The 20,590-nt window shown below is 59.2% G+C and overlaps 8 protein-coding genes across 8 annotated transcripts; 3 read left to right on the top strand and 5 right to left on the bottom strand.

The window, feature by feature from the left end:
- Window positions 1–323: 323 nt before the first annotated feature.
- Window positions 324–2,086, bottom strand: BXZ73DRAFT_91383 (Pkinase-domain-containing protein; the record flags this gene model as incomplete). The annotated part of the gene is made up of 7 exons (XM_048025953.1): window positions 324–457; window positions 527–713; window positions 778–971; window positions 1,033–1,381; window positions 1,523–1,606; window positions 1,665–1,864; window positions 2,047–2,086. The coding sequence occupies 7 exons, from the start codon at window positions 2,084–2,086 to the stop codon at window positions 324–326; spliced, it is 1,188 nt and encodes a 395-aa protein (XP_047875529.1).
- Window positions 2,087–2,703: 617 nt separating this feature from the next.
- Window positions 2,704–3,722, top strand: BXZ73DRAFT_103721 (thioredoxin-like [2Fe-2S] ferredoxin-domain-containing protein; the record flags this gene model as incomplete). The annotated part of the gene is made up of 6 exons (XM_048015672.1): window positions 2,704–2,811; window positions 2,868–2,897; window positions 2,950–3,173; window positions 3,233–3,443; window positions 3,494–3,625; window positions 3,681–3,722. 6 exons carry the CDS (start codon window positions 2,704–2,706, stop codon window positions 3,720–3,722), a joined length of 747 nt encoding a protein of 248 aa, XP_047875528.1.
- Window positions 3,723–3,816: 94 nt separating this feature from the next.
- On the bottom strand, window positions 3,817–5,774 carry BXZ73DRAFT_103720 (UPF0187-domain-containing protein; the record flags this gene model as incomplete). Its single annotated transcript, XM_048015671.1, has 12 exons — window positions 3,817–3,889; window positions 3,946–3,979; window positions 4,031–4,284; window positions 4,334–4,429; window positions 4,486–5,060; window positions 5,113–5,170; window positions 5,225–5,230; window positions 5,297–5,319; window positions 5,370–5,495; window positions 5,546–5,584; window positions 5,635–5,670; window positions 5,724–5,774. The coding sequence occupies 12 exons, from the start codon at window positions 5,772–5,774 to the stop codon at window positions 3,817–3,819; spliced, it is 1,371 nt and encodes a 456-aa protein (XP_047875527.1).
- Window positions 5,775–6,282: 508 nt separating this feature from the next.
- Window positions 6,283–11,876, top strand: BXZ73DRAFT_103719 (P-loop containing nucleoside triphosphate hydrolase protein; the record flags this gene model as incomplete). Its single annotated transcript, XM_048015670.1, has 14 exons — window positions 6,283–6,420; window positions 6,485–6,614; window positions 6,680–6,917; window positions 6,970–6,991; window positions 7,042–7,236; window positions 7,287–7,970; window positions 8,022–8,075; window positions 8,133–8,932; window positions 8,985–9,412; window positions 9,463–9,550; window positions 9,602–10,745; window positions 10,797–11,328; window positions 11,381–11,604; window positions 11,670–11,876. The coding sequence occupies 14 exons, from the start codon at window positions 6,283–6,285 to the stop codon at window positions 11,874–11,876; spliced, it is 4,884 nt and encodes a 1,627-aa protein (XP_047875526.1).
- A 135-nt stretch (window positions 11,877–12,011) lies between these two features.
- On the bottom strand, window positions 12,012–12,994 carry BXZ73DRAFT_50669 (uncharacterized protein; the record flags this gene model as incomplete). Its single annotated transcript, XM_048020480.1, has 4 exons — window positions 12,012–12,122; window positions 12,174–12,242; window positions 12,294–12,627; window positions 12,681–12,994. 4 exons carry the CDS (start codon window positions 12,992–12,994, stop codon window positions 12,012–12,014), a joined length of 828 nt encoding a protein of 275 aa, XP_047875525.1.
- Window positions 12,995–13,123: 129 nt separating this feature from the next.
- Window positions 13,124–14,085, top strand: BXZ73DRAFT_103717 (vacuolar sorting protein DID4; the record flags this gene model as incomplete). Its single annotated transcript, XM_048015669.1, has 5 exons — window positions 13,124–13,135; window positions 13,186–13,350; window positions 13,419–13,574; window positions 13,634–13,849; window positions 13,903–14,085. 5 exons carry the CDS (start codon window positions 13,124–13,126, stop codon window positions 14,083–14,085), a joined length of 732 nt encoding a protein of 243 aa, XP_047875524.1.
- Window positions 14,086–14,144: 59 nt separating this feature from the next.
- Window positions 14,145–17,038, bottom strand: BXZ73DRAFT_91377 (COG4-domain-containing protein; the record flags this gene model as incomplete). The annotated part of the gene is made up of 12 exons (XM_048025952.1): window positions 14,145–14,237; window positions 14,297–14,428; window positions 14,478–14,579; window positions 14,629–14,780; window positions 14,861–15,035; window positions 15,085–15,360; window positions 15,408–15,626; window positions 15,683–15,880; window positions 15,949–16,154; window positions 16,213–16,444; window positions 16,519–16,644; window positions 16,694–17,038. 12 exons carry the CDS (start codon window positions 17,036–17,038, stop codon window positions 14,145–14,147), a joined length of 2,256 nt encoding a protein of 751 aa, XP_047875523.1.
- Window positions 17,039–17,336: 298 nt separating this feature from the next.
- BXZ73DRAFT_50750 (CMGC/MAPK/ERK protein kinase) lies at window positions 17,337–19,138 on the bottom strand (the record flags this gene model as incomplete). Its single annotated transcript, XM_048020498.1, has 10 exons — window positions 17,337–17,517; window positions 17,571–17,704; window positions 17,767–17,970; window positions 18,026–18,107; window positions 18,160–18,239; window positions 18,297–18,626; window positions 18,679–18,747; window positions 18,801–18,831; window positions 18,881–18,915; window positions 18,971–19,138. 10 exons carry the CDS (start codon window positions 19,136–19,138, stop codon window positions 17,337–17,339), a joined length of 1,314 nt encoding a protein of 437 aa, XP_047875522.1.
- Between the last annotated feature and the right edge of the window lie 1,452 nt (window positions 19,139–20,590).

Genomic DNA, 20,590 nt, shown 5'->3' with positions numbered 1-20,590 from the left:
CGCGGCGATGCACTGCGGACCACAAAGCTCCAATTCAAGATATATAGAACACAACGGGCGCGCCGTCAGTCGACGCGGGGTACGAGTGGTGGGTGATCAGGGCAAGCGCGGCTCGATCTGCAGACATGACGCGACAAAACAACAACCGACGACGCGACCGGGCTCGATGGCGCACGGGTCCGACAAACACGGCTCCGTGACCTCCTCCTCCCCGCTCCGCCGACGGCAACGACCATATCATCAATGCTACATGGCCCCCGGACGCTGCGAGCGCGCGCGCCGCGTAGGGCTTCGGACTCCTTCTGGCTTCCTTTCGCCTCCAACTAGTCCAAGGAGATCCGTAGCTGCTCCAGTGGTATCGGCACGAACGAATCCAGGTGGATCGACCGCGACCCCAGCTCCGGCTCGCAGTGCGGAGGAACGAGCTGACGCATAAGGTCCGGCCGTACCGAAAGCTCTACGAAGTGGACCAGCATGTGAGCGTCACTTCCAACAGTGGGAACCGGCCCAGGTGTGCGGCACTGACCCTCCTTGGTGAAGTCGAACAGCGGCGGGAACTCCTTGCCGTTCGGCATCTTCGCGCCCTCCTGCCTGAGCTCATCGAAGAACTCGTGGCACATGGCCTCGACCGAGCTCAGCCGCGCCTCGGGCGTGTACTCAAGCAGCTTCGCGACCAGATTGATCGCCTCGGGAGCGGTGCGCGGACGGAACACCTGCAGCACCAGCAGTCAGTGGCTGTGTTCACCAACGCATATACGCTAACTTTCATTCCCGTACCTTGGAGAACGGGTGAGGCTTGATCTGTGGGAACTTGTGCTCCATGTAGTTCGGGTTCATTGTCTTGATCTGCTCGCGCGACGGTGTACCCAGCACCTTGATGATCTCCACCAGCTGGTCAATGCCGCTCTCTCCAGGGAACAGGGGCTGCCCGAGCATGAGCTCCGCCATGACACAGCCGGTCGACCAAATGTCTGAGATAGCATACATCCAGTGAGCCGACTGAGCCGTGATGCGAGGAAAATATGCACGCACCGATGTTGGTCGTGTAGTTGGTCGCCCCAAAGATAAGCTCCGGTGCGCGGTAGTAGCGCGAACAGATGTAGGACACGTTGGGTTCGCCCGCAACGAGGATCTTAGCAGAACCGAAGTCGCACAGCTTGAGGACGCCGGTGGCTGGGTTGAGCAGGAGGTTCTGGGGCTTGATGTCGCGGTGACAAATGCCGATAGAGTGGATGTACATGAGGGAGCGGAGGAGTTGGTACATATACAGCTTGATTTGGAGCATAGGCATGGGCTGCTTGAGCTTGGCATAGTGCCGGCTGGCGCGGTACACGGTTTCAGGTACATATTCGAGCACAAGATTGAGGTACACTTCGTCTTTCTGTGAATCAACACAACGTTAGCCCGACATCGCAACGAAGGCGCAGAATCAGGGAATTAGGGCGAGAAGGTTATAGGGGACGGACGTGTCACGGCTGTTGATGGGATGGGAGAAGCTGGGAAAAAGGGAGTGGGAACATGCCTTGTCACCGTTCGAGTAGAAGAAGGCCTTGAGGTCGACAACATTGGGGTGCGCGACGAGTCTCATGATCTGCAGCTCACGGTTCTGGATGGGGCGGGAGCGATGTTAGACGCGCACGGGCCACAAAGACGTTCGGACGGACCTTGAACCGCTTGTCCTGGAGGACCTTCTTAATGGCGATGTCGCAAATTGGGGTGGAATCCTCCAAGAGCTTGGCTTGGAAAACAATGCCGAAGGAGCCATTGCCAATAACTTTGCAGTTGGTGTAGATGAGATCACGAGTGTCGCCCGTTTTGCCGTCGGAGGCGACGACCTTGACGATCTTGCGCGGATCGTCGACGGCTGGGGAGGAAGAGCGAGAAAGAAAGCATAGGAGTGAGCACGGATGGTCGATCCAGGTACATGCGAGGCAAGGAGAGGGGCGCGATGAACGCGATGGGAGGGCGAGGACGAGGGAATCGGGGGTAAAGGAAACGGAAGTGTGGTGGAAAACGGGGGAACAAGCGAAGGAGAGAGAGACATACGAGAGATCTTGACGCCATTAATTGGACCGTGGGTGGCCATGGTGAGGGGAGGAAGTGATGCTAGAGATACAGGGCGAGAGGCGGGGCGGAAGTTGGCCTTGTGGGGCTATGCGTGAGTGGAGATCGTGCGGGGCGGAAGGAGAGACGGGAAGCAAGAGGGCAGGAGGGGCGGGAGGCGTCGGGCAGGCGGTGGGTTGGCTGGTGGGCGGGAGAAAGAGGAGAAGAGCGAGGCGGAGACGCCGAGAGCGACGGGCAGCGTTCGAGACGAGAGCGCTGGCCCCGAGACCACCTCCCGCCAGTCACCAGACCTCGGGCGCTTGCATCACACCACAGCCCCGCCCAGCTCACCTGCGCGCGACCGACGCTGTCTTGGCTGTTCTGCTCGCCCCGTCGTCTGTTGCCAACTGCGACACGCGCACGCAGTCCACAAACGCGCGCTAAAACTGCGCACCAACTGCGTCGTGTGCTCGTCTGCCTGACGCAGACCGTTGACGAGTCGCTCGCGAGTCGCCCGTCGCGCTCCCACCACACGTGCCGCCTGCCTTTTGCAGGCTTGCGCACGTCACGCGTCACGCGTCACCAGGCGCCTCTGCCGCCGTGTCCGCCCTGCTCGACGTTCGTGCTGCCACCTTCCGCTCGTCCTCTTCGTCCGACGCTATGTTCGCCGCACGCGCACTTGCTCGTGCTGCGCGCGCCCCCCGTCCCTCGTATGCCGCGCGGTCCTTTGTCACCTCCCATCCCGCACGCTCGGACGCTCTCTTCGTCGTACGTATCATCCCCGCCGCTTTCTCTCCTCCACTAATCTCCGGATTCTCCTTCAGCACCGCGACACTCCCTACAATAACCCGAAGGTGTGTTGCACTGCTCTCCGTTCCACTACAATCGCTCACTGTACGTGCCCAGATTCCTTTCGAGTTCACCCCGGACAACCTAAAGCGTGCGGAGGACATCATCTCCCACTATCCCCCCCAGTACAAGAAGGCCGCCGTGATCCCCCTCCTCGACCTCGGCCAGCGGCAGAATAAGGGATGGACGTCCATCTCCGTCATGAACTACGTCGCTAAGCTCCTGGGCATGCCTCCCATGCGCGTCTACGAAGTCGCGACCTTCTACACCATGTTCAACCGGTGCGTTGCTCCATCACCCATCACCCTCGCCCTATCTCATCTATACGCCGCGCATACAGTGAGCCCATAGGCGAGCACTTTGTACAGGTCTGCACGACAACACCCTGCATGCTTCGCGGTGCGTACGACATCCTCGACACCGTCTGTAGCCATCTAGGCGGTATCAAGCCGGGCGAGACGACCAAGGATGGCAAGTTCACCGTCATCGAGGTCGAGTGCCAGGGCGCGTGCAGTAGTGCCCCCATGCTTGTTGTTGGGGATGACTTCTACGTGCGTGTGTCTATATTGTATCTTCCGCGCAGACCCTCACCTAGGTGCAGGAGGACCTCACGGCCGACACCACCCGCAAAATCCTCGACGCGTTCAAGAACGGCCAGAAGCCTAAACCCGGCCCTCAGAGTGGACGCCACACGGTGGAGAACTCAGCCGGGCTCACCGCGCTCACGGAGAAGGTGAGCGACGTGCGTGGCAGGTCTCCGGCGGTTCTGACGGACGTCGCGATTTCAGCCTTACGGGCCCGGAGAGCACTGTCAGCCAGACTTCGCATAGACTACTTCATGGTATATGTGTTGGCTTTGTTCGACACAATGCTAGACTGGGGATATGCAGCAAACATGAGTGTCCATAAGAGTCCTCTAGATCATCAGTCATCGCCCTCGCCATCATCGTAACCCGCAATACCTTCACCACCTTCCGGTAACTTCTCCACCATGAACCTGTTGGTTCAAAAGTCAGGGGGACTCCTGTAACAGGACAACACATGCAAACTTACTCGATTTCCTCCTTGAGGTCTTCGCAGTAGCGTTCTGTGCGGAGTTCAACATCGTGTCATCATAAGGGCATAGGCGAGAGCTCACCCAGGGGGAGGTCCGAAGTGTCGAGACCGAACGGCATCTCAATCTCATCCGCAATGCCCTCGATGCCCATGAGCGTGAATGCGACAACGGTCACGAGCGGAATCATGCCCCAGCCGAGGTCTTTAACAAGTGTGAAGGGTAGGGAGAAGAGATAGAGTGTCACGCATTGCTTCAGGTGGATGCTGTAGGAGCGCGGAATGGGCGTGTTGGCGACACGCTCCATGCAAGTCATCATGTCGATCATCCCTTGCACGCTACAGCGACATGAGTAACAGCATAATGGGAGTGACGGAGAGGACGCACAGTTGATTCATGGCGTTAACTCCTGCGGGACCGACAGTCTCGAGGTAACCGTCCCTACGGAACTTAAACAGCGAATGGGACAACTCGTGCGCGATCCTATTCAAAGGTCAGCAGCTGGCACAAGGAATACACCATGCATCAGGGTCACTCACACCATGGGGAGAGGAGTTGAAAGGCTGTCCGGGTCCGCAGCGAAGTCGAGGGTATGATTCAGGGTGCTCAAGAGCGGGGTCGTCGACTTGTAGCCGCGCTGCTTGCGGTCCTTGCTCCGCTTCACCCTGATCCGCTTCGTCGCGTCTGGACCAGTCGAGCGCCCACGCTCGACGTCGATCTCGTAGTCCTCCAGGTGCGGTGTGCTCGAGCCGGTGTCACCGCCGTCCGGGGAGCCGCGACGTGTGGCTTGTGCGGTGGCGTTGTAGCTCGTGTACGCGGTCGACTTCCCGCTGGGCTGGTTCGAGTACTTGTCGGGAGGAATGTACCTGCCCTCGGCCAGGCGACGCGCCGCTGCGGGGAGAATACCGGCGTAGTCGTCCCAGTCAAGGCCGTCCTCGCCACGGAGATAGTGCTTGGTCGCATACGCAAAGCTAAGGCAAAGCTTGACCGCGTCGACCTTACGTCGGCGCAGCTGGTTGGCGGTCAGCGTAGCATTGGGAAACTTGTCGCGTGTGGCCTCGTCGGGTGGGGATACACAAACGTTGATCCAAATGAGACGGGAGAGATTACGTGCCTAAGGGTGGTGATCAAAGGGGGGTGTCGGTGTGAAGAGAGAGAGAGCGTACGTGAGCTACCATGGTTCCGAAGTCTTTACGTCCCTCGTAGTACCGATCATAAGAGGTTCTGTCGTGAGATGAGCGATGATGATGCAATGCACACAACAGTGCAGGCACTCACCCGTTCCTGCCAGGTGGAAGTGAGACTGGGGGGTAAGCAGTCCACCGATATATTATTAATCACACGACATACCTGAACACCAGAATCAAGCCAACCTATCGATGGCTCATCAAGCGTCTGCTTTACAGACGAGAAAGACACTCACGACCACAGATAGAAGCGGCACAATCGAGTTGCTCAGAGAGATGTCTGTCCCAGAGTGCCAGGCGTAGGCAGCGCCAGAGGAAAAGATGGTGACCGTTAAGACTGGGCCAAGGATGCGCGGGATGATCTGCGCGACATCAGGAAATAATAGACGGGGAAGAACACACAAGGACGTACGCTTCCTTTGAGACGAAAGACATCTGGGAGCCAAGAGTACTGGGGCAGAGTTGAAGCACAGGAGGGTCCTGGGCAGAAAGGGCACTCACTCTGCGGAGATGTTGACGCGTCAGGATCTTGGTGCGCTGCGGTCGTAACATGAGAAGGGCAGAAACAAAGGCGATCCGTATGCACGCACCTTTTGGCCGTTAAAGACGACAGTGGTGGACTTGACGACCGCGGTAGACATGGTGGGCGGGGCCGAGAATATCGGGATGGATGAGAAGGCGCAGCAGGGAAACTTAGAGGGTGTGGGGTAGCTCGCTCAGCGACCGTCGTGCATCAAGAATCGAGCTGGAGCGGGAGTGCAGAGTGGGAGGCTTTGGCAGGGATGTGCTGAGGGCAGGGAGATCAGCGCGGGCAGACTCCAGCCCGCGCCTCCACTGCCCCTGCGAGACGCCCGCGCGGAAGAACGCCCACGTGGCTGTCACGCCTTTGCCCTCGTCGCCCTGCGGACTCGGAGAGAATCAGAACGCGGGAGGACGACGTGTATTCCGCAACTTGCAAGTGTGCATGGATCGATGCATTGGCCAGCGCAGTGCGGAACGTGTGGGTGCAGCAAGAGCGTGGCGTGACCGACAGTCACAGCGATCAGGTGTGACTGGATGGGGGCAACGGTGCTCGGATGGGGACTGGTCAAGACAACCTCGCTGACGACTTGTTACGCCCCTCCCCTCCCCCCGGCCCCCCACGCCTCCATGGCCGAAATCATATACAGCAAGGGAACCAGGGTATGGTTCCCCGACAAGGAGCTCGGCTGGATCTCCGCCGAGGTTATCTCCAATACCAAAACAGATGAGGCCGTCAAGCTCGTCTTTACCGACGAACGCGGAAAGGTGCCCCCGCCGTCCGCCACGCCCGCCCTCGCCCGCGCTCACCCCCCGCTTCTTCCCGTGCTAGGAAATCAAAATCGATACCACCGTAAAGGCCATCAAGGACGGAAAGGAGGACCTTCCACCACTTCGGAATCCTCCCTTGCTCGAGACTGCCGATGACCTTGCAACCCTCTCTCATTTGAACGAGCCTTCAGGTGCGCATACTCCATCGCATCGTCCTCTCTGCGCTTCTGACACGCTGTTTGATATAACCGGGCAGTCCTTCACACTATCCGCAATCGTTACGCTCAACATAGTATCTACACGTACTCCGGTATAGTTCTCATCGCAGTCAACCCCTTCCAACGTGTCGCCCTCTATGGCCCGGAGGTCATCCAAGCATATAATGGCCGTCGAAGAGGAGAGCTTGAGCCCCACTTGTTCGCCATCGCGGAGGACGCCTACACCGCCATGACCAGAGATGGTACTGGTCAGACAATCATCGTTTCGGGGGAGAGGTACGCCGTTTTCTACACACTATCATCCGCATGCATCCTCATCATATTCTAGTGGTGCTGGAAAGACCGAATCGGTAATTAGATCCTTTCTTCGCTGATTGTCACGGTGTTCATGTCTCCGTAGGCCAAGTTCATCATGCGTTATATCGCCTCTGTCAACCCGCCCAATGCGAAAGTCAAGGTCAAGGCTAAGGCTTCCCTGGACGAGTCTAGTGAGGTGGAACGGCAGATCCTGGCCACTAATCCGGTCTTGGAAGCCTTTGGAAACGCGAAGACGACTCGTAATGACAACTCGTCACGTTTCGGAAAGTACATCCAGGTGCGTGATTAGATGTCGCTCGCCAGGTTAGCGTGTTGATGTCTCTGTAGATCCTGTTCGACGGCGAACAAGAGATTGTTGGTGCCCGGATTCGGACATATCTCCTGGAACGCTCCCGGGTAGTCTTCCAGCCGATGACGGAACGCAACTACCACATTTTCTATCAACTGTGCGCCGGTGCGCCACTGAAGGAGCGGAAAGATTTTGGCCTGGACACGGATGTCTCCAAATTCCAATACCTCTGTCAAGGTGGACCATCGTCAACACCAATCCCTGGTGTCGATGACGCGGAAGAGTTTAGGCAAACTCAGACGGCGCTATCCACGATTGGTATTTCGGTCGAGAAGCAGTGGGCCGTCTTCAAGCTCCTCTCCTCTCTTCTCCACCTCGGCAACATCAAGGTTACTCAGTCTCGGAACGATGCCACCATCGACGACGCCGACCCGGCGCTACAGCTATCCACTCGCTTCCTCGGTGTGCCGCTGGCGGAGTTCAAGAAGTGGACGATCAAGAAGCAGATCACCACGCGCTCCGAGAAGATCGTCACTTCGCTCAACGGTGCGCAGGCCACTGTGGTGCGGGACTCCGTGGCCAAGTTCGTGTATGCATGCCTCTTCGAGTGGGTGGTCGCCGTCCTCAACGAAAGTTTGGCGGGCGAGAACGGCGAGGCCGCAAGCCGGGCGGAGATGTTCATCGGTGTGCTGGATATTTACGGTTTCGAACACTTCAAGAAGGTCAGTAGAGTTGGGCAGTTTCCTGACGCATGGCTGACGCGCAGCTCCCAGAACTCGTTCGAACAATTCAGCATCAACTACGCTAACGAGAAGCTGCAGCAAGAGGTATATAGATGCCGATGTTCGACTCTTCGCTGACCGGTGTACTGACGAGATTGACAGTTCAACCAACACGTCTTCAAACTTGAGCAAGAAGAATACGTGAGAGAAAAGATCAACTGGACGTTCATCGACTTCTCGGACAACCAACCTTGTATCGATGTCATCGAAGGCAAACTTGGTGTAATGGCGCTCCTGGATGAAGAATCTCGTTTGCCTGCCGGCACAGACCAGTCGTTCCTGCAGAAGTTGAACAGCCAGCTCACAAAGCCCGAACATGCGAAAGTGTTCAAGAAGCCCCGTTTCGGCAACTCCGCTTTCACTATCGCTCACTACGCTTTGGATGTCACGTACGAGGTGGAGGGCTTCTTGGAGAAGAACAGAGATACCGTTCCGGACGAGCACATGGCGCTCCTGCAGGCAACCAAGAACACATTCTTGAAGGAGGTGCTCGACGCTGCCTTCGCAGCGACGAAGCCTGCGGATGCTGCGCCACCCTCGCCCACGGTTTCTGATTCTGCAAGCTCTACCAACCGTCGTGCCTCTGTCATCCCTGACCCGGGACGTGTCTCGATTATGTCTGGTGGTGCTGCTGCTTCATCGGGACCCAAGCGGCCTGGTGTAACGAAGAAGCCTACTCAGGCGTCGATCTTCAAGGCATCTTTGGTCAGCCTGATGGAGACCCTCAATGTTACCAACGTCCACTACATTCGTTGTATCAAGCCCAATGAGCAGAAGCGTGCTTGGGAGTTCACGCCTCAGCAGGTACTCGGACAGCTCCGTGCTTGTGGTGTCTTGGAGACTATTCGAATCAGTTGTGCCGGTTACCCCTCGCGTTGGACATATGAGGAGTTCGCCGAACGGTGAGTACAGTCCTCACACAGTTGGATACTACTGCTCAGTGATTGAGTGCAGGTACTATATGCTTGTGCACTCGTCCGAGTGGGAGCCGATGATCAAGAACCTCGAGCTCAAGCCTCTCTGCGCTCGCATTCTCGAGAAGACGATCAACGACCCGGACAAGTACCAGCCTGGCCTAACCAAGATCTTCTTCCGTGCCGGCATGCTCGCTGCTCTCGAATCCCTCCGTTCCAACCGTCTGAACTCGCTCGTCACCATTGTGCAGAAGAACATGAGACGAAAGATGGCCGTCAAGAAATACAAACAGCTCCGCGAGGCTACCATTAAGATCCAGACATGGTGGCGCGGTATCATGGCCACACGGTTGGTGAACAGAATCCGTAAGGACGTCGCCGCCATTCGGTTGCAGCGTGGTATCCGCCGGTATCTCCAGCGCAAGCGTTTCCTCGCCATTCGCATGTCTGTCGTTTCTCTGCAAGCACGTACGTATCCATCTCATTCTGTGCAGGGTGTCTACTCACGGTGTCTGTAGGGGCAAGAGGAGCTCTCGGGCGTCGGTTGTTCAAGGATTCAAAGCGTACCTTCGCCGTCGTCACCCTGCAGAGCCTCTTCCGCGGCCTGTGAGTTCTTCAGCCTCTTTTGCCCTTACAGCTTGCTGAACATACTTTTAGCCTTTCACGCCGGTCATTCAACAAGGATGTCAAGAACGTTATCCTCATCCAGTCGTGCATTCGCAGGAGGCTCGCCCGCAAGGAGCTTAAGTCACTCAAAGCTGAGGCTCGCTCGGTGTCTAAGTTCAAGGAGATCTCGTACCGCCTTGAGAACAAGGTTGTCGAGCTTACTCAAAACCTCCAGAAGCGCACCGAAGAGAAGAAGGAACTGCAGAACAAGGTCCTCACTCTCGAGGCTCAACTCCTCCAAGCCGTCTCCCGCCACGAAGAGTCAGATGCTCGTGCTCGTCAGATCCAGGAGCAGCTCAACGGGGTGCAGGAAGAGGTCTCTCGGAGCCAGCAGCTTTTGCGCACCAAGGAGGATGTCGAGAGGAAGCTCGAGGAAGCCATCACCAAGGCCGCGGAGAAGGAGGCCGCGATTCAGAAGCTGACCGAAGAGCTCGCCCAGCAAGCCTCCCAGCTGGAGACCCAGCAGAAGCTTATGGACTCGCAGCCCGTGCGGAATGCGGACGACAGCTCCGTCATTCAGACCCTCAAGACCGAGGTCAGCAGCCTCCGTGAGCAGCTCAACCGTGCCACCGCGCTCAACGCGCTCACTCGTGGGGTGCGCGCGGAGCCGACGTCGCCAACCTTCGCTCCCGTCCTCCGTCTCGCCGAGGCCCCCGCCGCTGCGACCAACGGCCAGCTCGCGAATCTCAACCGCAGCCACCAAAGGCGGCACAGCTCCGCGGGTGTGTACGCAATCAGCCCCTCGGACCATCGCACGTCCGCGGACGAGCTCATGTTCAACGCGAAGCGGAGCCAGAACGCCAACCCCCGTGCGGTTTCGGTCGCGTACAACGGCGAGGATGGCCTGCCACAGTTCCGCGTGTTGGACCGGTCGAGCATGTTCGACGACCCGGCGGAGGAGAAGATCAGGTTGATGCAAGACATCAAGCGCCTCGACGAGGACGTCCTGGACGGCCTCGTCCGTGGCCTCAAGATCCCTGCACCGAGCTTGACGAGCCCGGCGGCGGTCAAGGAGATCTTGTTCCCTGCGAACCTTATCTCACTCATCACGAACGAGATGTGGAAGTACGGCCTTATCCCCGAGAGCGAGCGGTTCCTCGCGAACGTCATGCAGACCATCCAATCTCACGTCATGGTAAGTCGCTATCGAGAACGCATTCATAATATATGCTGACCAATGGTTCAGTCCTTCACCAGCGAAGACGCGATCATCCCTGGCATCTTCTGGCTGTCGAACGTGCACGAGATGCTTTCCTTCATCTGCGTCGCAGAGAGCGACATGCTGCAAGGCATCGGCCCCGGTGAGGAGAACGCCGTCCGGCCGTTCGAATGGCCGGACTACGAGCGTCTCGTCTCGGTTGTCAAACACGACCTCGACAGTCTCGAGTACAACATCTACCACACATGGATGCTCGAGACCAAGAAGCGGCTGTCGAAGATGGTTATTCCCGCGCTCATCGAGAGCCAGTCATTACCGGGCTTCACGACGACCGACGGCGGTGGCCGCCTGTTCAACCGCCTGCTCAACTCCAACACACAACCGGCGTACAGCATGGACGACATCCTCAACCTGCTCAACAAGGTGTGGAGGAGTCTGAAGAGCTACTACATGGAGGAGACGGTGGTGCAGCAAGTCATCACGGAGCTGCTCAAGCTCATCGGCGTCACGAGCTTCAACGACCTTCTCATGAGGCGTAACTTCTCGTCATGGAAGCGAGGTATGCATCATCGCTTGCTTTGCACGTACTTGTCGCCGACCGCTCCGTGCAGCCATGCAGATCCAGTACAACATCACTCGTATAGAAGAATGGTGCAAGTCCCACGACATGCCAGAGGGGACATTGCAGCTGGAGCACCTCATGCAGGCGACGAAGCTTCTCCAGCTCAAGAAGTCAACGCCGGCGGATCTGGAGATCATCTACGACGTCTGCTGGATGCTGACGCCGACTCAAATCCAGCGCATGTGTACCAACTACTACGTTGCCGACTACGAGGTACGTCGCTCTCTTCCTCGGTCGTCCCTGTGCGAGATCTCTCAACGACTCTTCTTCTCCTGCAGACACCGATCTCCCCCGAGATTCTCCGTGTCGTCGCATCGCGCGTCTCCCCCAACGACCGCAACGACCACCTGCTTCTCGCACCAGAAACCGAGGAAGTCGGGCCGTACGAGCTCCCGCTTCCACGGGAGGTTTCTGGGCTGGAGACTTACGTCCCCGCATACCTCAACGTCCCCCACCTGAGGAGACTTGCGGCTCTGGTAGCATAGCTGTCTCTTCTAGATGTCCATGTCATGTCCATACGTGTTTGATTCTGCATATTATGTGCTATGGGACTGAATGTAATGGTAATTTACGACTCGCTCTCATCTGGAAGCGGAGGCTGCGCCTGGTGCTAGTGTGCATTACCTGCTCAGTACGAGGGTCGAACCGTCGGAGATCTGCTCTTCAAGTGGCCGATCGTTCTGCAGAGCGGCGCCATCTGCGCCGTTGTCGGTGAGCAGCAGTCTGAGAGGCTGTCGGACGAATGAGCAGAGTGAAGGGCGCGACCCACGATGACCGCCCACCTGGGAGTCGCTGATGGTCATCCGGAAGTGGGTGGCGAGCATGTCGAGTGCCCTGCCGGCAACCAAGCCCTGCCGAGGATGTCCATGAGAGTGGGAGCGGGGATCGGACGAAGACGAGACCTTTCGGAACCAGAAGACGCGCTCCGTCGCTGGCTGCCCCGCCTGTGCGACGCGGACGTGCAACCGCTGGTCGACGGCGACGGACGCAGCTGCATCCTTCGGGTCTCCCGCCTTGGCCTGCTGTCGCATCTTCATCGCGGCCACCTTGCGCTTCGCCTCCTGCGCCCGCGCAGAGCCCGCCGCGGCTGGCTTGGACCCCGCCCGATCGCGAGAGGCCGGTGTGCCGAAGTGCGCCGCCAGGAGCGCCTTCGCCGCTGCGTTCTTGACCGGGGCGGGAGGCGCGGCGGGGTCTGGCGGTGGCGGAGCGCAAGCGTGCGCGGCGGGTTCGCGGTGCCTGCGTGCGCAGCGTGAGCACGAGCCCAGGGGGCAGCGGAGCGGGCGACGTACTCGGCGCAGAACGCACGCCCGCACCCCGGGCACAGCGCCGGCACTCGCCCCTCGACCGCGGCGGAGCGGGCGACGAAGGACTCGAGGCTGGGCTTCGTGCACGCCGCCGCGGCGCACCGCTCGAGCTTGAAGCTTTCGGACTGGTCGCCGCGCGGGGTGGCGGCGAGCAGCGGGCACGCGTGGGCGTCGGGGGCGATGTGGGCGGCGCAGAAGAGCGCGGCGCACTGGCAGCGGATGGGGAGGAAGTCGTTGAGATTGCAGGCGGCGAGGGCGCAGTGGGCGCCGACCGCGGGGAGCCCAGACGAGGAGGACATCGCCGTAGCTGGCCAAGTGGGAGGATGCGCGCGGGGCGCAGCAGGCGCGACGGGCCGTCTGCGCGCCTCAACCTCGCCGGAGTCGTCCATGCGCTCCCTGCTCTCTCCCTCCACCACGATCCTTGCCCCATGAACATCATCGTGCGCACCACCCAGCTCTTCCGCCAGCCTCTGCTCACCTCTCCACGCAGGAAACCCTCTTCGGCCGGACGGTGACCCCCGCGGAGCGGCTCCGCCAGCACCAGCGCGCGCTCGCCAAGGCGCAGCGCGAGCTCGACCGCGAGCGCACCAAGCTCGAGCAGCAGGAGAAGAAGCTCATCATGGACATCAAGAAGAGCGCAAAGTCCGGCCAGATGGTCTGTCTCGCCCTCTCGTCCGCCCGCCCGTCCGCCCGCTGCTGAGCCGCCCCATCTCGCCCCCACAGAACGCGTGCAAGGTGATGGCCAAGGACCTCGTCCGCACCCGCCGATACGTCCAGAAGTTCTACCAGATGCGCACCCAGCTCCAGGCCGTCGGCCTCCGGATACAGACCCTCCGGAGCAACCAGCAGATGGCCGAGGCCATGCGCGGCGCCACTCGTGTGCGTCCTCGCTCGCTGCCCCCGCCCGCTTTGATTGCGCTTCCTGACCCCTCCTCCAGGCCATGGGCGCGATGAACAAGGGGCTCAACCTGCCCCAGATCCAACGCATCATGATGGAGTTCGAGCGGGAGAGCGCGACGATGGACATGAAGGAGGAGATGATGTCAGACGCGGTGGACGACGTCATGGACGACGACCTCGAGGACGAGGAGGAAGAGGGCGACAAGATCCTCAAGCAGGTCCTGGACGAGATCGGTGTCGATCTCTCGCAGCAGGTACGTGCCCGACTAAGAATCGTTCTCTGCGTTCTCAAGTTGTGGTCGCCCAGCTGTCCGAAGCTCCCAATGGGCTGGCTGTTGCTTCGCCTCTGCTCGAGCCGAGGCAAGCCGTAGCCGTTGGCGCACCCGCCAGTGGGCCAGCGGCATCAAACGGCGGAGGTACTGCTGGGGGAGACGATATGTCGGATGAGGATGCGCTGCAAGCCCGACTCGATGCGCTCCGGAGAGGATAGAGGCCGTCCAGCAATAGAGGTGGGATACGAGTGTAAGCTAGTCTACATGGTCCTTTGAATTATACCCTCAAATTTGCTACGGATCGTGCCTCCTGCTCGCTCAGTTGCCAGGAGATCCCAGAGCCGTTGTAGAACTCGTCCACGTCCTCCTCCTGCGTTGCAAGACGGTCAGAATCGCTTCATTGCTTCACCAGACGACGAAGGCACTCACCGAGTCCAGGTTGAGCACCGTTCCTATCTGCTGCAACCTGACAAACTTCTCTCGGATGTCGCCAAATACAGTTTGGGATGAAAGGTAGGCCATGATGGCTCGTAGGTCATGGTCGAATCGGATTGCACCCAACTGCGGTCCTGTAAACACTCAAATCGTATGTTCCAAAATAGCCACGTACTTCGCTGTACTTCAGGGTTGCCACGAACTTCTCCCATGGTCGAACAAGCACGTCGAGCGCGAGTCCAAAGAAAAGGCGGAAATTGTTCTCTGTAAAGAAGTCCTGCAGCGGCAATGAGTCGTCGAGATAGCACTTTGCCCAAGACACCCACCTTGTATCCATCGATTAGAGCCTCCCAGGCTTTGATGAACCGTTTGCGGACAGTGTCCGACAACTCCGCAGCCGCGTAGCCGTCATCGTCTAGGATGTACGAGACGTCTTTGTAGATGTCAGGAATGAATGTCCGCAGTCTGGGCGCAGCAGCTGGTTGAAAAGTTGCTCGACACCGGCCTACGACGTTTCATCAGCCACCGTGCCATCCCGCAAGATCAGCGGAGCCATACTCACCCTCAGCGTTGACCGGTATTTGGGAACAAGATTGAGGAACAACGCCAGACTGTCCTTCACCTTCGCAGCCTCCATGTCCATAAAGTGCTGTGGTATCAGGGTCGATGACTGGATGTCCTTGATGAGCCTTTCCATATGTGACGAGGAGACGTCCAGATCGTTCAATAAAATCTGCGCGCCATTCAGCGAGCGTGGTCGAGGACGACGCTGTGTGACCCACAATGAACGACTGCCTATTCTCGCGTTCCACCTTGTCGCCCCGAGCACCAGGCCCAGCAGTCCCGCCCTTGTACACGCTGTCTAGCTTGTGCTTGATGACCCGGGCGTAGTCCTTATCCATCACGTCTCGTAAGGACTCAGAAGTACGCTGAACTGTGGCAAGAGAAGCCGTCGTGAGCATCCTGGCGAGCACGGTTTTCAAGATATAGAAGGCGTCATCAGGAGTGGTGGTAGTCACCGGCACTTGGGTAAAGTCGTGTGACGATAGTCGGTGAGCCTATGGGGCACCGTCAGCAAGGGCCTGTGAAACGACAAAACACAGACCTTCTCGATCACAGAGCGGGCATACCACACCTCCATCGGCGTATAGTAGGTGAGCAGCATGTTCTCGATGGCCTTGTGAGACTTCGACTCGTCCAGTGCTTGCCCGCCGTTCGCTGAACCCCCGTCAGGCGCGGGCGGCGCGGGCGACGAGCTCTGCGGCTGCTCACGGAGGGGGGCAGAAGGCCCGTAGCCGTCCTGGTTCTCGCCGTCCGACTCGTCCTACAACCTCGGTCAACGATGTGGTGCGCGCGAGCAAAGTGAGATCGGCACGCCACCTTCAGTCTGTCGTGCATGAACTTACGGAACAGCCCCCACCGACCCCCCATGCCCGCCGCCTCCGTTAGCACCTTGTCGATCTCGCGCGGGTCCACCAAGTCGTCGTCGTCGTCCACCGCCGCCGCCGCCGCAGCCGCCGCGGACGCCTGCCGCTGCACCGACGCCGTGAGCGGGGGCGCGGTGGAGATGTCCGACAGCTGGTGGGGGCCCCCCAAATATCCCGTCAGCAGCTCCGCGTGCACGACGGATAGACGGCGGTGCTCACCTTGCGCTTCATCGCCCGCTCTTCCTCCCACCCCTCGAGCAGGTCCGCGACGACGCGGTCCGCCTCGCGGAGCAGGCGCTCGAGCACGGAGCCCATCTTGCCCGTCCCGTAGTACTTTTCCACCACCGGCTGGTGCTGGTCCACGATCATCGCGATGCTCTCGAAGAGCGCGGTGAGCGCGGTGATGTAGTACAGCGGCGACGACGCTGCGGCGGCCCCGGTCAGCCCGACGATGGACCAGCGAACACGCAGGGAGGCACGCACTCTTCGCGGACGGCGGCGCGCGGACCTTGACGAGCTCGACGACGAACGAGGCGTACGCCTGCAGGCCCTCGGCCTCCCAGCCGATCGCGGGGAAGAGCTTGAAGAACCGGCTCGTGGCCGCCGCGTCGCGCGCCGCGGACGCCCGCTCGAACTCGCGCCGGAAGACGGCGAGGAGGTGCTCGCGGGCGGCCTGCAGCGTCTGCGCGGGCGGCAGGTGGCTCTCTGGCGTCGGCTGGCGGACGGAGGGGCCCTCGGGCGGTCGGAACGGGGCGTCGCTGCGCGCAGGGAGGAGGGGAGGGGACGCACCACCGCCGTCTCCGCGAACGGGCCCGAGATCACGTCGAGCGGGAGGGACATCGCCCGGGCGCAGTGGCGCGTGGCGGATTCCCAGTCGTGCTCCTCGACGGAGGCGTGCAGCGCGGCCAGAGAGGACTGCCAGAGTAGTCGGACTCGGGCTGGACTGCACGGGCGGGCGACGCACCTTGAGCTCGACGATCTGCCCCACCCGTTCTGAGGCCTCGCGCACTCGCTTCATCTCCTCGTCCAGCAGCTGGACGCGGCCGCCGACATCTTGGGCGGTGCGCGCGGTGTACGAAACGGTGCAGTCCAGAAGGTGCGTTTCCTCTGCGATGAGATCGAGTTGCGGGGCCAGTGACTGCAGACTGGCGAGGGACTCGGAGATGGGCTCGTAAGCGGAGAGCAGGTCGGAGAGCGAGGTGGTGAGGTCAGACTCGCGGGACTGGAGCGTGGAGAGGGCGGTGAGGATCTCTGGCAGCGTTGCCAGACGGCGCAGGTCGGGCAGAGGAGGCGCAGCGGCGCTGGCCATTGTCGGAATGAGGGCTGGACGTCGCCCCAGACGGTGGAGGGAACCAGGCGCTGAGTCGAGGGCGCTGCTCGACGCGTCCTGCCACCCCCCGTGTCCCGGCCCGGTGCCCGTTCGGCGGAGAGTGCAAGAATACATAAAGGCGCAAGGGCCACCGCCTCCGCAATAAATTACTCCACAAGGTATATACGTCTACTCTACAAAGCACATTGTACAACTTCTCGGCTATTCAAAGGCGGTCACAACGCAGTCAACAGCACCCAGGCCATCGCTCAAGTTTCATGGGCCACCGCTAAGCCTTTTACCTCCGCGCGATGTGGGTGCCTGCGAGCTCGCGCTCAAGCTCTGCGCTGGGGTCGTCCATGATGGGGCTACCTGGGCGCGCATCGCCCGCCGCACCCGTGTAGTGCGACGTCGCGCCGTTCCCAGGCGTCTGATCCACGGGAGAGTTGAGAATCTCATCCCGCGAGGGCACCGGGAGGCTGTCGGAGATGGTCAGACGATACCAGCATTCGTCAACGCAGGGACCACGCACCTTTCCTGCCTGCGAATCTGCCCAGAAGCACGCGCCTGGGCGCGCACCTCCGCTCGGAAGGCATGCACCTCCTCCACAATCAAGCGCTTCATGCCTTCGATCGAGTCCTCCTCTTCGAAGCCGAAGTCGAATGACTAAGATGGTTTAAGCGATTGTCAGTTTCCCCCCGGAAGTATTATTATTATAGGATACTAACCGAGGCGCACACAGGCTCGTCAGCAGGGTCATGCCATACGGCGAGGTAGGGGTGGTTCAAGGCTTGCTCGCACGTAATACGCTTGGCCGGGTCGAAGTGGAGGAGCTGAGAGAGAAGATCGATGGCGAGTGGGTTGGCACGGGGGAAGAGGGTGGCGAAGGGGACGCGAGGCTTGATAGGGAGGGAGCGGATGTAGTCCTGGGCCTGTGCAGACGAGGGGTGAATCATTTGCGCGCGAAACGAGCTACCGTCTGCTTACACGAGGAGAACCGACCCGACGAAGGGTATCTTCCGAGGGCGTGCCCAGGTAGTGGAGGATCTGGTTGAGTTGATCGACGTAGCTGCGATTGCAGGTTAAGCGAAACCTTCACATTCGGCTAGATATGGACTCACTCCCTGCCCTTGAAGATGGGCTTTCCGGCCAGCAGCTCAGCGAGGATACAACCAACGGACCAGACATCGATAGCGGGGCCCTATCGGGGAAGAGCGTCAACGTCTCGTCAGCACCCTGTTAATGCCATAGCACTCACGTAGTTCGCGAAGCTCAGCATGATTTCGGGGGCACGGTACCAACGAGTAGCGACGTATTCGGTCATGAAGCCTTGGTTCGCGGCGCCTCGGGTGTTGTTACTGCCACCGCCAGGGCTGTAGCCACGGGCGAGGCCAAAGTCACAGATCTTGAGCTCACAGTCGGCATTGACGAGAAGGTTACCGGGCTTGAGATCACGGTGAAGGACGTTAGCGGAGTGGATGTACTTGAGACCGCATAGAGTCTGGTAGATGAAGGACTGGAAGTGGGCATCGGAGAGAGGTTGCTGGGAGCGGATGATGGCGTGCAGGTCGGCCTCCATGAGCTCTTCCTGTTGGGATGATGAGGATGCACTCCGATCACGCGAAGAGGTGACGACGCACGTAGAGGTAGACTTCGTCGAAGTTGCCGTCTGGATGGAAGACGATATCCATATCATACAGACAAGTGATCTGACATGGAAAATTCAATGCATGAACATATGCAGGAACCACAAAAGACGTACGTTCTTGTGACCACGGAAGTGATGGAGGAGCCTAATGGAGAGTAAGCACGGGATGGGTCGTGCGAGCGGAAGGCAGTTACTTGATCTCGCGCAGGCATCGCTTGGTCAAGATTCTCTGGATAATGGGGAGAGATGAGGGAGGAAAAGAGCAACGCGCAAAAGTGGTATACTTTAGTGTTGATGTTGGTAATCTTCTTGATGGCGCACCCCTCTCCAGAGCGGCGATGCTTTGCAGACACCACGCAGCCGTACGCACCCTGGCCGAGCTCCTTGACGAACTGGTACTCGGAGTCGACGACGAAGGTGGAGTTGAGCGCAGTGAAGGAGTGGCGCTGCATGGCGGGCGGGCGGAAGGGGGGGTCGGGGAGAGGAGGGCGAGGGGAGAGACAAGGAGGAGGAAGGCGAGGATCGATTGAACTTGAAGAGGCGCTACGGACGCCATCAGTGCTCCCGCGTGGGGCGGTGGCAGAACAGCCCCAGCTGCGATCCTCCCTTGCCCCTGGTCTTTGACGGATTTTCGTCGCAACCATCACCCGCTCGCGTCCACAGAATCCACACAGGCACTCGCCGGTCCTCGCCGTTTCAAATCACTCGTCAGCAGTCCCGCCAGACCCACCAGGAGCAGCAGGATTGTGCGTCAAGCTGTCGTGATAGCACCCCTTAGATAGCGAGAAGCCAAGTAGCAGTCTCTAGCAGTCGACTCTAGCGTAGCTAGTGGTGTGCAATCCAGTACATCGACCTCATCTCGCGGGTAAACCAGAAGATGGCATTGTAGACTTGTCCACAAACACATTTAGCCTCGAAGTGTAGTGTAAAAAACCTCTACACTTACCAGCGAAACAGCGTCAAGGACGACTCGTGCTTCAGACACGGTGCCTCGATCGATCACTTCGAAAGCCTCTGCCAGCCTCAGTCCGGCGCCCCTCCGGACGGGGTTGAACCATTGGCGGGTCCCTGCGTCGCGGTCTATCGGGTTTCGTCAGCCTCTGCCACCGACACAGCAATACAAACGGTCGCACCTCCAGTGTGATCTCTTTTCGAAACATATTGCCGAGAATGAAAATATCTGCTCTAGAAGGGTTGTACAAGACGACATTGGAAATTTCAGGTAACTCATCGTTCCGGCCATCCATGTTCTCATCATCGGGCGCAAAGGCGTAGAAATGCTGAAGTCGGTGAAGTAGTACGTAGTTCATGATGTTGTCCGGAAGTCATTGATCCAGACCAGGATGGAAACTCTTGAGATCCATGGCGGTCGCATGTGTTTGTATGTGCAATCCCTGTTGTAAGCTCAAAGGGGGTGTCTGGAGCAATTCCTTATCAATCAGTGATATTGTGGGAGTGGAATAACACCAATCCCTGCAGAGCGAGAGCCGTCAGCTTGGGCAAGAATGACGTAGGCGTAACGGTGGCGAGTATGAGACGCCTGTCGCATAAGTCGACAAACATGGTTGAGAATGCTTCCAATTGTGTCAAGTGGTGGACTGTCAATCCATCTGCGGTGTGGCATCACCAAGAAACAATACATTGGTTCAGCGGGATCGACAACGATGTCCAGAATGGGCACAATGGGTCATTGCGCAGAGATTCAGAGGAGAAATACGTGGCAATGAGTCCGGACCTCCTCTGAAGCCGTCTGGACCCTGTTGATCATCATCAGCGTCCCGTCTGGGATGCAACGGGCGTCGATGAGCCGGGACATGGAAATCTGGCAGAAGTTTTTTAGGTGGGTGCCACACACATGAAGATGAACTCACATAATTATTAATGAGAGACGGTCCTCCGACGAG

This window comes from Epithele typhae (assembly GCF_022376455.1).
Source record: "Epithele typhae strain CBS 203.58 chromosome Unknown BXZ73scaffold_43, whole genome shotgun sequence".
Classification (NCBI taxonomy): Eukaryota; Fungi; Basidiomycota; class Agaricomycetes; order Polyporales; family Epitheliaceae; genus Epithele; species Epithele typhae.
Note: the sequence above shows the minus strand (reverse complement) of the source record. Positions and strands in the feature narration are given on the sequence as shown.